The 12742-nt window shown below is 34.2% G+C and overlaps 1 protein-coding gene across 2 annotated transcripts in view; it reads right to left on the reverse strand.

Moving 5' to 3' along the window:
* EEA1 (early endosome antigen 1) overlaps positions 1 to 12742 on the reverse strand; it is a 153920-nt gene that overhangs the window by 58665 nt on the left and 82513 nt on the right. The window contains exons 1-2 of one of the 2 annotated variants that reach the window (XM_058424977.1): positions 11785 to 11947; positions 7986 to 8102 (exon numbers count right to left, since the gene is read on the reverse strand). In XM_058424977.1, coding sequence (XP_058280960.1) covers positions 7986 to 8102; positions 11785 to 11805 — 138 coding nt within the window. In that variant the 5' untranslated portion in view covers positions 11806 to 11947. Of the gene's footprint in view, positions 1 to 7985; positions 8103 to 11784; positions 11948 to 12742 lie in introns of those variants that run through there. The other variant, XM_032170894.2, reaches the window with a different exon arrangement.

Here is a 12742-nt window from a genome sequence, read left to right on the forward strand (position 1 = left end):
GCCATTCTCCTGCCTCAGCCTCCCCAGCAGCTGGGATTACAGGCACCCGCCACCACGCCCGGCTAATTTTCTTGTATTTTTAGTAGAGACAGGGTTTCACCATGTTAGCCAGGATGGTCTCGATCTCCTGACCTCGTGATCTGCCCACCTCGGCCTCCCAAAGTGCTGGGATTACAGGCCTGAGCCACCGCGCCCGGCCGGCTATAAATCATCTTTTGTAAAGAGAATTCTAAGTTACTGAATTTCATAAAAGCAACCATGTTCACATACACTGAGAACATGGGTGGAACATACCTTTTAAAATACGCTACAAAAATTAAGGCTCATAATGAGTTAGAGTCTTCTTCCACACAGACTTAATTAGAAAGTAACCAACTAATCCCACCTTTCTATACACCCTTGAGATAGTTTCACTCCTTTTTTTTGTATTTTTTTGTTTTAGACAGGGTCTTGCTCTGTCGCCCAGGCTGGCATGCAGTGGCACAATATCAGCTCACTGCAAGCTCTGCCTCCTGGGTTCACACCATTCTCCTGCCTCAGCCTCCCAAGTAGCTGGGACTACAGGTGCCCACCATCACGCCCAGCTAATTTTTTGTATTTTTACTAGAGACAGGGTTTCCCCATGTTGGCCAGGCTGGTCTCGATCTCCTGACCTTGTGATCTGCCCACCTTGGCCTACCAAAGTGCTGGGATTACAGGCGTGAGCCACCACGCCCGGCTGATAGTTTCACTCTTTAAAAGGCAAAAATATATGGCAACAACTAGGGACTGTTTAAAATTGCCTTGTCCTAAAAAAATTAACCAAAATCTACCAGCATTATTACACACATGAAACAGAATTAAATTTTCTTTAAAAGTACCGAAACCACTTTCTTTCTTTTTAAAAGAACCTAATCCACTCACATTTTGTAATTTTTACACCCAAAAGGCTAACTATATTTTATTACTAAAACTTTTCATTTTTATTATGGTCTTCCCATGGAATCTGAAGCAAAATATTACAGTGAATACAAGGTTTTTGAAGAGTGACTTTTTAAACTATAGTGAAATTCATTAAAAAATAATAAGAGCATTTTCACTTCTCCATATTAATCTTTACAACAAAATATGAGATGGAGATTTACAGATGAGGAAGGTGAAGTTGACAGAGCCTGATATGATTGGTCAAATGGCAGAATCATGGATTATGATTCTAAATCCAATAAATTTTTCCTAACAATTGAGACATTCAATAAATCAATTTCTACTCCCTAAAATATATCCTGCTCAAATTTAAATTATAAAATGCATGTTAATCCTTTGTTGTAACCTAATTATAATTTGGGTAAGCAAAATTCTTCCCTTCCAAATATCCAGGCCCTTTTTATTTTCTCACCAATTGTTATATCAATATATATTCTTACAGTGACAATTTCCCCATATTAGGCTCCATTTTTCATTTGTTACTTGTTCAGATAATGAAATGAATATAAAAAGAATGCCATTTTTTAATGCTTCATAGCTTGCAAAGTTATTTCAGAGACCTCATCTCACTTGTTCCTCAGAATAGCTTGGTGAGAATGAACAAATAAAACTACTTTGTAGCTTGCCAACGTCTCTTAATTTATGAGATACATATGCTCTTACATTGTTCTATGCCTTTTGTACACCTAGCTCTCAAAATGAAATGTCTTAACCCCTCTGCCATGTGAAATGCTCCTTAGCAACCTTAAAGACTCAGCTAAAAAGTTATGTTTTATACAAAAGCCTTTTCTGATTTACTAGGCAGTAAATTAGGAAAACTCTCACCTTGGCCTTGACCCAATCCTCTATCACAACACTTAACAATTAAAAACAACAACTAGCCGGGTGCGGTGGCTCACATCTGTAATCCCAGCACTTTGGGAGGCCGAGGCAGGCAGATCACGAAATCAGGAGTTTGAGGCCAACCTGACCAACATGGTGAAACCCCATCTCTACTAAAAATACAAAAATTAGCCGGGCATGGTGGTGCATACCTGTAATCCCAGTTACTCAGGAGGCTGAGGCAGGAGAATCGCTTGAACTCGGGAGGCGGAGGTTGCAGTGAGCTGAGATCGCACCACTGCACTCCAGCCTGTGCAAAAGACTGAGACTCTGTCTCATTTAAAAAGAAAAAAAAAAAACCAACAACAACTCATTCACTAAAGTGCTTACTAAAACTCAATAAGCACTTTACCTTCTATTAATTTATGTAATGTTCCTATTAATCCTAAGAGGTAAGTGAGTATAATAATATTTCTTAGCAGGAGACTAAACAGACTTTCAGAGACTTAGTGTCACAGCCAGTAAGTGGCAAAGCTGAGATTTAAGAATGTCTGTGACTACTGTACTATACTGTTCTTATTAATGTACCACTTTGCAATGCAGTGATAATACAAGCGACACAATAACTACTGACCAAATCTGGCTCCCATTTTGGCATGTGAGCATCTTAGAACTGGGACTGGTGAAAAAGGAGAGCAATGGAGGACAGAAAATGGATGAACGGTGAGACCCAAAAAATATCTCTGTCTCTTCCAATGACCTATATTATATTGTAGTGACCATAGATCAGCAATATAATTGTTTAGAATTTATAAGGAAACAGTTAATTGAGCTGTTTAAATGTCAGAAGTTATTTTTATTAAAAACTAGGAAGAAAGTTCCTTCAGTTTTTCCATTGTGTTTTTAAGTTTTCAAGGCTAGTAATCATAAAACACTGGTTTAAACCTGAAAACCTTGACATTAACACAAAAGCAATTATCTTTTCCATCCATTATATATTACAATGTTACCTATCCACGTTGATACTACCTGTGACCCACAAAAGCTGCCCAGGACATTTCATGTAATAGCCTTCAAACAACCAAGTAGAGAGATTCCAAATTCAAAGCACTTGAAAATCACCACTGTCAATAATTATGGTTTACCAAAGACATGGGGTAAGGAGGGGTGAGAGAGGCAGATAGTGAGGATAATAAGAAAAGGCAGATGCAACTCTGGGCTTGCACTGACTGGTGACCAAATCCCAAACAGAGAAACCCTTTGGGAAAAACAAAACAAAACTGCAAAGTGTTAAATTTATGTAAAGCATTATTAAGATTAGTAGAAGGTCTTATTATTCCCTAATAAGAAATGTTCCAATTCTAACACACTAAAATAATCTTGATTCTACGTATTATTCATAAAATAGCCACAGGACTTCTTTCAATAATGTGCATGTGTGAATATACATACACACACACAACACACACAAAATGTGTGCTAGAGTATTTGACTGTACATTTCAGCTACCAATATCAAATCATGTCCTCTATTAGTAGCTTAATGTTTGAGAAATACATAATAAATAACACTGATCATAAACACTCACTGCTTGCAAATTGCTACTCTACATATCCTGGTCAGCTTCCAAGAGATAGAAGGTAAGCTCTGAGTTTAAAGAAATTAAAAATCAAACAGAGGGACAAAGGCAAAACTAAATTATGTAGAAGTTTTCTACGTGTAGTTTGACAGGATATAAAACGGGAGCAAGGATCTAGAGGTTTACTAGGGAAAAGCACAGCTATGAAAGAAGATTATATTTTAAACATCAATCAACACCAAGAATTGATGGGGAAAGGGGCAATGGTAAACTGGTATAATTACTTTGGAAAATAGCTGGAGGTCATCTAGTAAATCTGAGCATGTGTCTGCCCTACAGGACAGGAATTTCACTTCGAGTATCTAACATAGAGAAATTCTTGTACAAATGCATAAGATTTATATATGAATGTTCATAACTATAATATTTGAATATTTGTAGTAGCAAGAAAAATAAAAAATAGAAAGTATACATGGACCATTTCTGCTTCACACCAAAGTATAATACAGTTGTCATGAAGAAAAGTACTCATGTGATTGAGTTATACTGAACTAGCCACACTTTTTTTTTTTTTATGAAACACCACTTTTACTAGAAAGACCGACAAACTATTAATATTCGGACTTGAGCAGGAAGGGAATCTGTCACTTTAAAGAATAGAATTGGAACCAACCCAAATGTCCAACAACGATAGACTGGATTAAGAAAATGTGGCACATATACACCATGGAATACTATGCAGCCATAAAAAATGATGAGTTCATGTCCTTTGTAGGGACATGGATGAAACTGGAAAACATCATTCTCAGTAAACTATCGCAAGGACAAAAAACCAAACACCGCATGTTCTCACTCATAGCTGGGAATTGAACAATGAGAACTCATGGACACAGGAAGGGGAACATCACACTCCGGGGACTGTTATGGGGTGGGGGGAGAGGGGAGGGGGGAGGGACAGCATTAGGAGATATACCTAATGCTAAATGATGAGTTAATGGGTGCAGCAAAACAACATGGCACATGGATACATATGTAACAAACCTGCACATTGTGCACATGTACCCTAAAACCTAAAGTATAATACTAAAAAATAAAAAATAAAAAATAAAAGTTGATCATTATCTGTTGGGAATATAGCAATAAAAAGAATTTTAATTTACATTATTAAAAAAAAAAAGAATAGAATTGATAGTATTTGTTGCCAGTGATAAAACTCAAGCTTTCAAATACAGCTTAGAATTTTGGAAAACATGTATCCACCACCATGAGCTTGACAGCTTCCTCATATTTAAAGCCTATTCTGAGGTTGATGGTGATATTGACAAATGTGACTGTTTTTACATTGTACAATAAAATGTACCAAAATTTGGAAGATCTGAGTAACTCAGTGAACCAATATTTTCCACATGACTAATGCATGATCTTACAAAATCACGCACAGGAAAAGATCCACTCAAAAGGCAAGATAGACCAAATTTTAATGTTACAGGGTACAAAAAGTCCACTGACTGGGTTTCAGATTCTACATTGTAACTAACTTTTAAGACACTATTATCAAATTTGAGCACAGTATCAAATAAAGAGAGCCACATTATCTGAAAAAGGTATTAAAATATTCCTTCCTTTTCCAACTACATATCTGTGTGAGACTAAATTTTCTTCATATACTTCAACCATATACTACAATAGATTTAATGTAAAAGCGGATATGAGAATCTATCTGTCCTGTATTAAGCTAGACATTAAAGAGGTTTCCAAAAATGTGAAACATCACAACTATTCTTGCTGAATTATTTTGTTTTAGAAAATGGTCATTTTTCATAAGAAATGTTATTTATGTTAATATTTAATGAGTTAATGTTTTTTAAATAAATTAATATTTTTAAATTCCTTTTGAATTTTGATATGGCAAGTGTCCATAGATATAACCTCACCCCAAAAATGGCTCTTTGGAGTCCTTAATCATTTTGAGAATGTAAAAAGAAGTGCTTGCCAAGGGCAGCAAATTACCCTGAAACTTCATGGCAGCAGCCTAAAACAATATCTATTATATCATATAGTTTTTGAGGGTCAGGAATCTAGAAGTGGCTTAACTGGGTGATTTCACCTCAGGGTCTCTCATGAGGTTATAGTAAGCTGCTGGCCAGAGCTACAGTTTCTGAAAACTTGACTAGGATTGGAGCATCTACTTTCAAGCTCATACACATGGCTGTTGGCAGGAGGTTTAATATTTATAGCTAATTATATTTCTCTTTATTCCCTTATACCCTATTTTTTTCTTTCTTGACTTTTTCCTTATTATATTTCACCAAAAATGTTCAAGTTATTACAACTGAACCAACACACTCACATCTTTAAATAAAAGAGTTTAATAACTCTCTACTGCCCCACCACCAAAAAAGTAAAGACAAAGGGAAAAAGTATTAATATTAGTACCTCCCCTATCCCCAAACAAAATACTATATGTTGCTCTTTTTTTTTTTTTGAGATGGAATCTCACTCTGTGGCCCAGGCTGGAGTGCAGTGGCATGATCTCAGCTCACTGCAATTTCTGCCTCCCATGTTCAAGTGATTCTCCTGCCTCAGCCTCCCAAGTACCTGGGATTACAGGCATGTGCCACCACACCCAGCTAATTTTTGTATTTTTAATAGAAATGGGGTTTTACCATGTTGGCCAGGCTGGTCTCAAACTCCTGACCTCAGGTGATTTGCCTGCCTTGGCCTCCCAAAGTGCTGGGATTACAGGCGTGAGCCACCGCGCCTGGCCAATGTTGCTCATTTATAAAGAAACAATGCAGAAAATATTAACATTTAAAAATACAAAACAAAGTTGAAGGCTAATCTTCCTGATTTTAAAACTTATTACAAAGCTACAGTAATCAAAACAGTGTGGTACTAGCATAAAAATGGACATAGAGTCCAATGGAATAGAATAGAGAGCCAGAAATAAACCTTTGCAAATATTGTTGCTATGGTCAGAATGTCTGTGTCCCCCCAAAATTCATATAGTGAAACTCTAACCCTCAAGGAGATGGTGTTAGGAGGTGGGGCATTTCAGAGGTAATTAGGTCCTCAGGGTTGAGTTCTCATGAATGGAATTACAAAAGAGGCCCCAGTGAGGTCTCTTGTTCTTTTCACCATGTGGTACACAGTGAGAAGGCACCATCTATGAACCAGAAAGCAATGTTTCACCAGACACCAAATCTGCTAGTGCCTTGATTTTGAACATCTCAGCCTCCAAAATAGTAAAAAATAAATTTCTATTGTTTATAATCTACCCAGTTTATAGTATCTTATTATAGGAGCCCAAACAGACTAAGACAATGGTCAAATAATTTCTGACAAGGGTGCCAAGATTATTCAATGGGGAAAGGACAGTCTTTTCAACAAATGTTGCTCGGAAAAATGGATATCCATGAACAAAAGAATAAAATTAGACCCTTACCTTATACTATATACAAAAATTAAATCAAAATAGATCAAAAACCTAAACATAAGACCTAAAAATTAGAAAACTCTTAGAAGAAAACAAAAGAAAAGCTTCATGACACTAGGTTTAGCAATGATTTTTTTGGATATGACACCAAATAGACCTTAGCAAAAATGAAAGTAGATAAATTAGACTATATCAAAATTTAACATTTCTACAGAATGGGATAAAATATTTGCAAATCACATATCTGATAAGGGGTTAATATCTAGAATATATAAAGAACTCCTACAACTCAATAACAACAATGAAATCCAGTTTTGTTGCATATGGCCAGCAAGCATATTAAAAGATGTTCAATAACATAGTCATTAGGGGCATGCAAATCAAAGCCACAATGAGATACCACCACCCTATACCCATTAAGATGGCTAATCTCAAAAAAGAAAAAGAAAATAAGTGTTGGTGAGGATGTAGAGAAACTGGAGCCCTGGTACAGTTGGTGGGAATATAAAAGGGTTACAGCCACCATGAAAATTAGTATGGCAGTTCCTCAAATAATTAAAAATAGGATTATCATATGATCTACCAACGCCACTTACAGGTAAAGAATTGAAAGCAACGTGACAAAGAGATATTTGTACAGCCATGTTGAAAGTAGCATTACAGCCAAAAGATTGAAGCAATCTAAATGTCTATCAACAGATGAATGAATAACATATATACATACAATAAAATGTTATTCAGCCTTAAAAACAAATTCCGACAGAAGCTATAACATGAATGAACCTTGAGGACACTATAAGTCAGTCACAAAAAGACAAATACTGTTGGATGTAGTAACCCAAGGTTGAAAAAATTAAAAAAACAACATTTTTAAAAGACAAATACTGTATGGTTCTATTTATATGAGGCACCTAGGGTAGTCAAATTTTAGAGATAGAAAGTAGAATGGAAGCTTCCAGGAGCTAGAGAGAAGGAGGAATGTAGAGTTAACAGTTACAGAATTTCAACTTTGCAAAATGAAAAAACTTCTGGAGATTGGTTTGCACAATAATGTGAACATATTAAACACTAAAAAAAAAAATAAGTCACACTGTACTATGCCAATACATTTTTTAAATTATGTAAGATTAATATTTAAAATACATAAAATCAATTTGCTATTATATATAGCTTTAAAATTCTCACCTGATTTTTTTGTGTTAATTCATTAACTGAACTTTTCAGTTTTTGTAGTTCCTGTACATATACAGCAACTTCCTGGGGACCTTTGGCAAGTTCACTCCTTAGCTGGCTTATTGTGGCCTAACAAAACAAAAAAAAAATTAAAGCAAACTAAATTTTTTAAAAGATAAAAAAATGAAAGTATATAAAGGTTTTAAGAAAACAAATTTTTTGTTGTTGGAATTTTCAATTTTGTTCTTTATCCTGCCACCTATACTGCCACATTATGCTTTTTACGGCTTATGACAAATTTTTACAATTTATCCAAGATGCACAACTTCATTGATTTAGTAACACATAAAATGAAAATTTGGCATCCTACTTTAAGTTTCTGAAGTATCAAACTGCAAACCTAAATGTACTGGTTCTTAAACTCTATACTTCAATCTTCCAGAATTTAAAGATAATATGCCAGTTATATCTACATTTCCTCCCAACTTCTATAGCATAAAATTATCCTTTTACTTTAAGACATGTATATGCAAACATGCAACACAGAGCTTGATATTGGTGAATCATCTTTCTAAATTGTAATGAAAATGTCTTTGTCCAAAGAAGTTACCAAGCTGAAGTTATACACAGCTTCCTTAAGCTAGATCACTATATGGTCAGGTATAACCGTTAGGCATGAACTTGCTTTAGTGCATTTTAATTCGTTTTTTTTGTTTTTTTTGTTGTTTTTTTTTTTGACAGGGTCTTGCTCTGTCACCCAGGCTTGAGTGAAGTGGTACGATCACAGCTCACTGTAGCTCTGAGCCTCCCTGCTTCAAGCAATCCTCCCACATCAGCCTCTCAAGTAGCTAGGGCTACAGGTGTGTGCCATCACGCTCAGCTAATTTTTTTATTTTCTGTTGAGACAGGGTCTCACTATGTTGCCTAGGCTGGTCCCCAACTCCGGGGCTCAAGCGACTCTCCCACTACAGCCTCCTGGGATTACAGCCATGAGCCACTGAGCCCAGCCCATTTTAATATTTTTAAAAATGTGAAAATCACTTTTTATTACTAAAGCAACAGTTTGATCATTTAAAAATAATATAAGAGAAAGAGAGGTAAGCAAAGGTCTTGGAAATATAAATTTCTAATACATAAAAGCTGAACCATTAGAGAGGAAGACAGTATTTTTTTTTTTTTAAGTATGGTCTGCTGCAAATGACACTGACAAAATAACTTTCTATTATATTAATATTTCTAATATTGCTTATTGGCTTTACTTTCCACTTTATTTATAAAGTTACAATCATTTCCAGTGTCTCTTTATTACTGAATAAACTTTATAATGTAAGATACAAGTTTTAAATTTTTTCTTAATACTTATAAATACTTATTCATATCATATATTACAAATGAGTGCTTTCATCTTCAAGGGAGAAATCTCAGAAGGCTACTAACTTATCATGGCAACGATGCTATTATTTAAGAGATCACTGGCTGCTCTTCTTTTGGAAACCCTTCCAGAGTGTGTGGAACTTATTTTTTTAAGGGATTCTCAGTGGTGGTGTATCCTCATCCATTTTATGGTGGCTTTGATTTTAAGTTTTGGAAACTACCAAGTTTATAAGCAAGGTAAGTGACTGAACTGAAAGATCAAACACTTGGGCTTATTTTATTTTAATAATTATTTTATTTAATAACCATTTTATTTTAATAACTTGGGCTTATTTTAAAAATCAGAAGGTAAGTGATTGGACTGAATGATCAAATTCTTGAGCTTATTTTAATAACCATAAATTAACAAAATTAGTTTTTTTAGTGTGTTCCAAATGGGCTAAAAGTCAATTAAAATAACTTTCAAAAATGCTTTTAGGAATGGAGTATGTCTGAGATATGTGCATGGCCTGACCTTTTTGGGAAAACATTCACTTAAATGTACAAATTCTGATGTAATGAAAGGCAATCTGTAACATTACCATATTGTTACACCTTATACACAGTGCTTCAGTATCATATGTAACAGCCGATATGTTAATATATATATAATCTTATACAATTCAAAGAAGAAATGTTGAAATATTCATGTATTTTCAACTACACTCAAAGGCCTACCCTAAAACCATCTGTCTTAAACTGAACATGTAATCTCAAAATGGATTTAGTTATTGTGAGTTTATTTCAAGTTACTATTTCTAATAATTTTGAATCTCAAAATTTTTTTGTTAGTAGGGTAACAATTTGACTATTTTAACTATGTTTTAATCATATAGCAAAAATGCCAATTTATTACAAAATAAAATATCACATTTAAATCCCTACTTGTAAATATCTTATCCAAAAAATTTGCACAGGTTCCTGGCACATAATGCACAGAAATAATAACAGTATATATTAAAATGTAAATTATGTGTATATCTCATTAAAATATCATGATTTCATATTGAAGTTCATAAAATTTAGTAAGCCAAGTGTAAGGTCTATCTTGCTGATAAATTCCAACATGTAGAAATAAGAATTTCTAGTAAGAATAAGAATAGAATTTTCCTTATTAAATAAGGAAAATGTAAAGCAAACATACTCCAAAAATATCCTATTTTATAGCTTTTTTGTATCCTATTTTATAGCTTTTAGATATGTTCTTACTGTATAAGGTTAACAACTAAAAAACTGGACATTAAGTGTATCATTTACACTTTGTACAACAAATTTGGATATTGTGAAAACTAAAATTTTTATATAGATAAATTCCAGCACTTGAAACTTTAAAATTTACTCAAGGGGACAATAAGAAAAGATTTGAGAAGACTTATACATCCAGAGACCAACCTTAGTTATGAAGAAGAGGAGTGAGGAGAGTGAATTCTGGAAAGGCTTCCTCTTTTCTATTGCACATTATGAATCATTAATCTTTTATAATAATCACATATTACGTTTATATTTGGGGAAAAAATAAAGATTAAAGACAGACAATAATTACAAAAGAAAAAAAGTAAATACATTCTTCAGATATCACTATGGGTGAAGTTCAAAGATCTCTACTCATACTGACTTTCTTCTCTAATAGGCCAAGCTTGTATGTGCCTTGGACTTTAACCTCCTCCTGAGAATCTTAGCTCTCACTGCTTAACTCTGACTCTTGCTTATTTCATTCTTCTCACACATATCCTCCATGAGATCTTCCCCGACCACTCTAAAACTGTTCTACAGTATTCCCACTTCCACTACCGCCCATACGAGCTTTATTTTTCTTCCTCGCAGCCCTTATTATTACCTAGCTTTCCATCATGATTCAGTGCACTTGTACAGTCTGTTGTTTGATTTCCACAAAGGATTAAGCCTTATGGGAGCAAACATTCTGTCTTATTCAGTATTTTAATCCCCACACCTAAAGTAGTCCCTGACACTTGGTAGACCCAAAAAAACTCACTAAAGGAATGAGTAATTATACCTCCAAAGAGATAATAGATATTTATTTCCAAGGAAACAATATATTAGAGCCTATAAAACAGTTTGCACTTCCTTGATTTTCTGAAATGTTACTGAATTCAATACTGAATTTTTACTAAAAAACTTTACATTACAAAATAAGGAATGATATTTCAAGCAAACATCCTGCTGATGCATTAGAATTAAAATTATTGTTTTAATATGCTACAACTATAAGTAAATAATCATTTTAAAATGGTTGAAGCGATGCATGATTAGCAAAACAAAAATGAGCATGTCTTCGAAGTTCTAAGATTGCCTTAAAACATAAAATTGTCATATAACAATTGAAGGTGACACATTAAGGGTATTATTAATATTAAAACGCCTCCCCAAATCACATTACCTCAAGTTTAAGCATCTCCATTAGAAAGCAGAAAAAATAATAACAAAATGGTGGATGAAAGGTGGCAGACAAGACTGACAAAAGTACACACTGAGCACATAATTAAAATGACCAAACATGCCTACACGTCTAGTCTCTTAAATAAGCATACTTTAAAAGATATTTAAATACTTTCATAGCTATGCATGGGTATACTCATACTTATTCCATATCTACATAAACATTTTAGCACTTAAAACTGGGATTCAAATCAGTTTATTTGGAAAAAAGTAAAATTCTTTAAAAATCATTTCCATTAAATACTACACCAAATATAAGTTGATTACAGCTTAGATATTTTCAATAATGTAGATTTTTATAAATATACTTTTTAACCTTTAAATCCTCAATTTCCAATCCATAAAACAGCCAATTATTTATAAAGAATTTTCAAATGCTTTAGAATGAGATATTTTCTATATGCCTTCAAAAATACCCAGGCAAAAAGAAGTCAATGAATTCATAAGGTATGGGTTCAATGAAAACAATAAACACAAAGATATACATAGTTAATAATGTACACCAGATTATGTATCTTCAGCCCCAACTAGGTATACTAGTCAAATAAACATTTATATGAGCTAAATGTTAAAATACATATTCCTAAAATTGCCATTAATTTGGTTTAAAATAAATGTTTACTTGACATTTTAAAGTAATTTTTTTCTTTTTTTGAGACAGAGTCTGACTCTGTTGCCCAGGCTCGAAGTACAGTGACATGATGTTGGCTCACTGCAACCTCCACCTCCTGGGTTCAAGGGATTCTCCTGCCTCAGCCTCCCAAGTAGCTGGGATTACAGGCATGTGCCACCACACACCCGGCTGATTTTTTGTATTTTTAGTAGAGACAGGGTTTCACCATGTTGGTCACGCTAGTCTTGTACTCCTGACCTCAGGTGATCCACCACCTGGGCCTCCC

Source organism: Hylobates moloch, unplaced genomic scaffold (genome assembly GCF_009828535.3).
Source record: "Hylobates moloch isolate HMO894 unplaced genomic scaffold, HMol_V3 SCAFFOLD_12, whole genome shotgun sequence".
NCBI lineage: Eukaryota > Metazoa > Chordata > Mammalia > Primates > Hylobatidae > Hylobates > Hylobates moloch.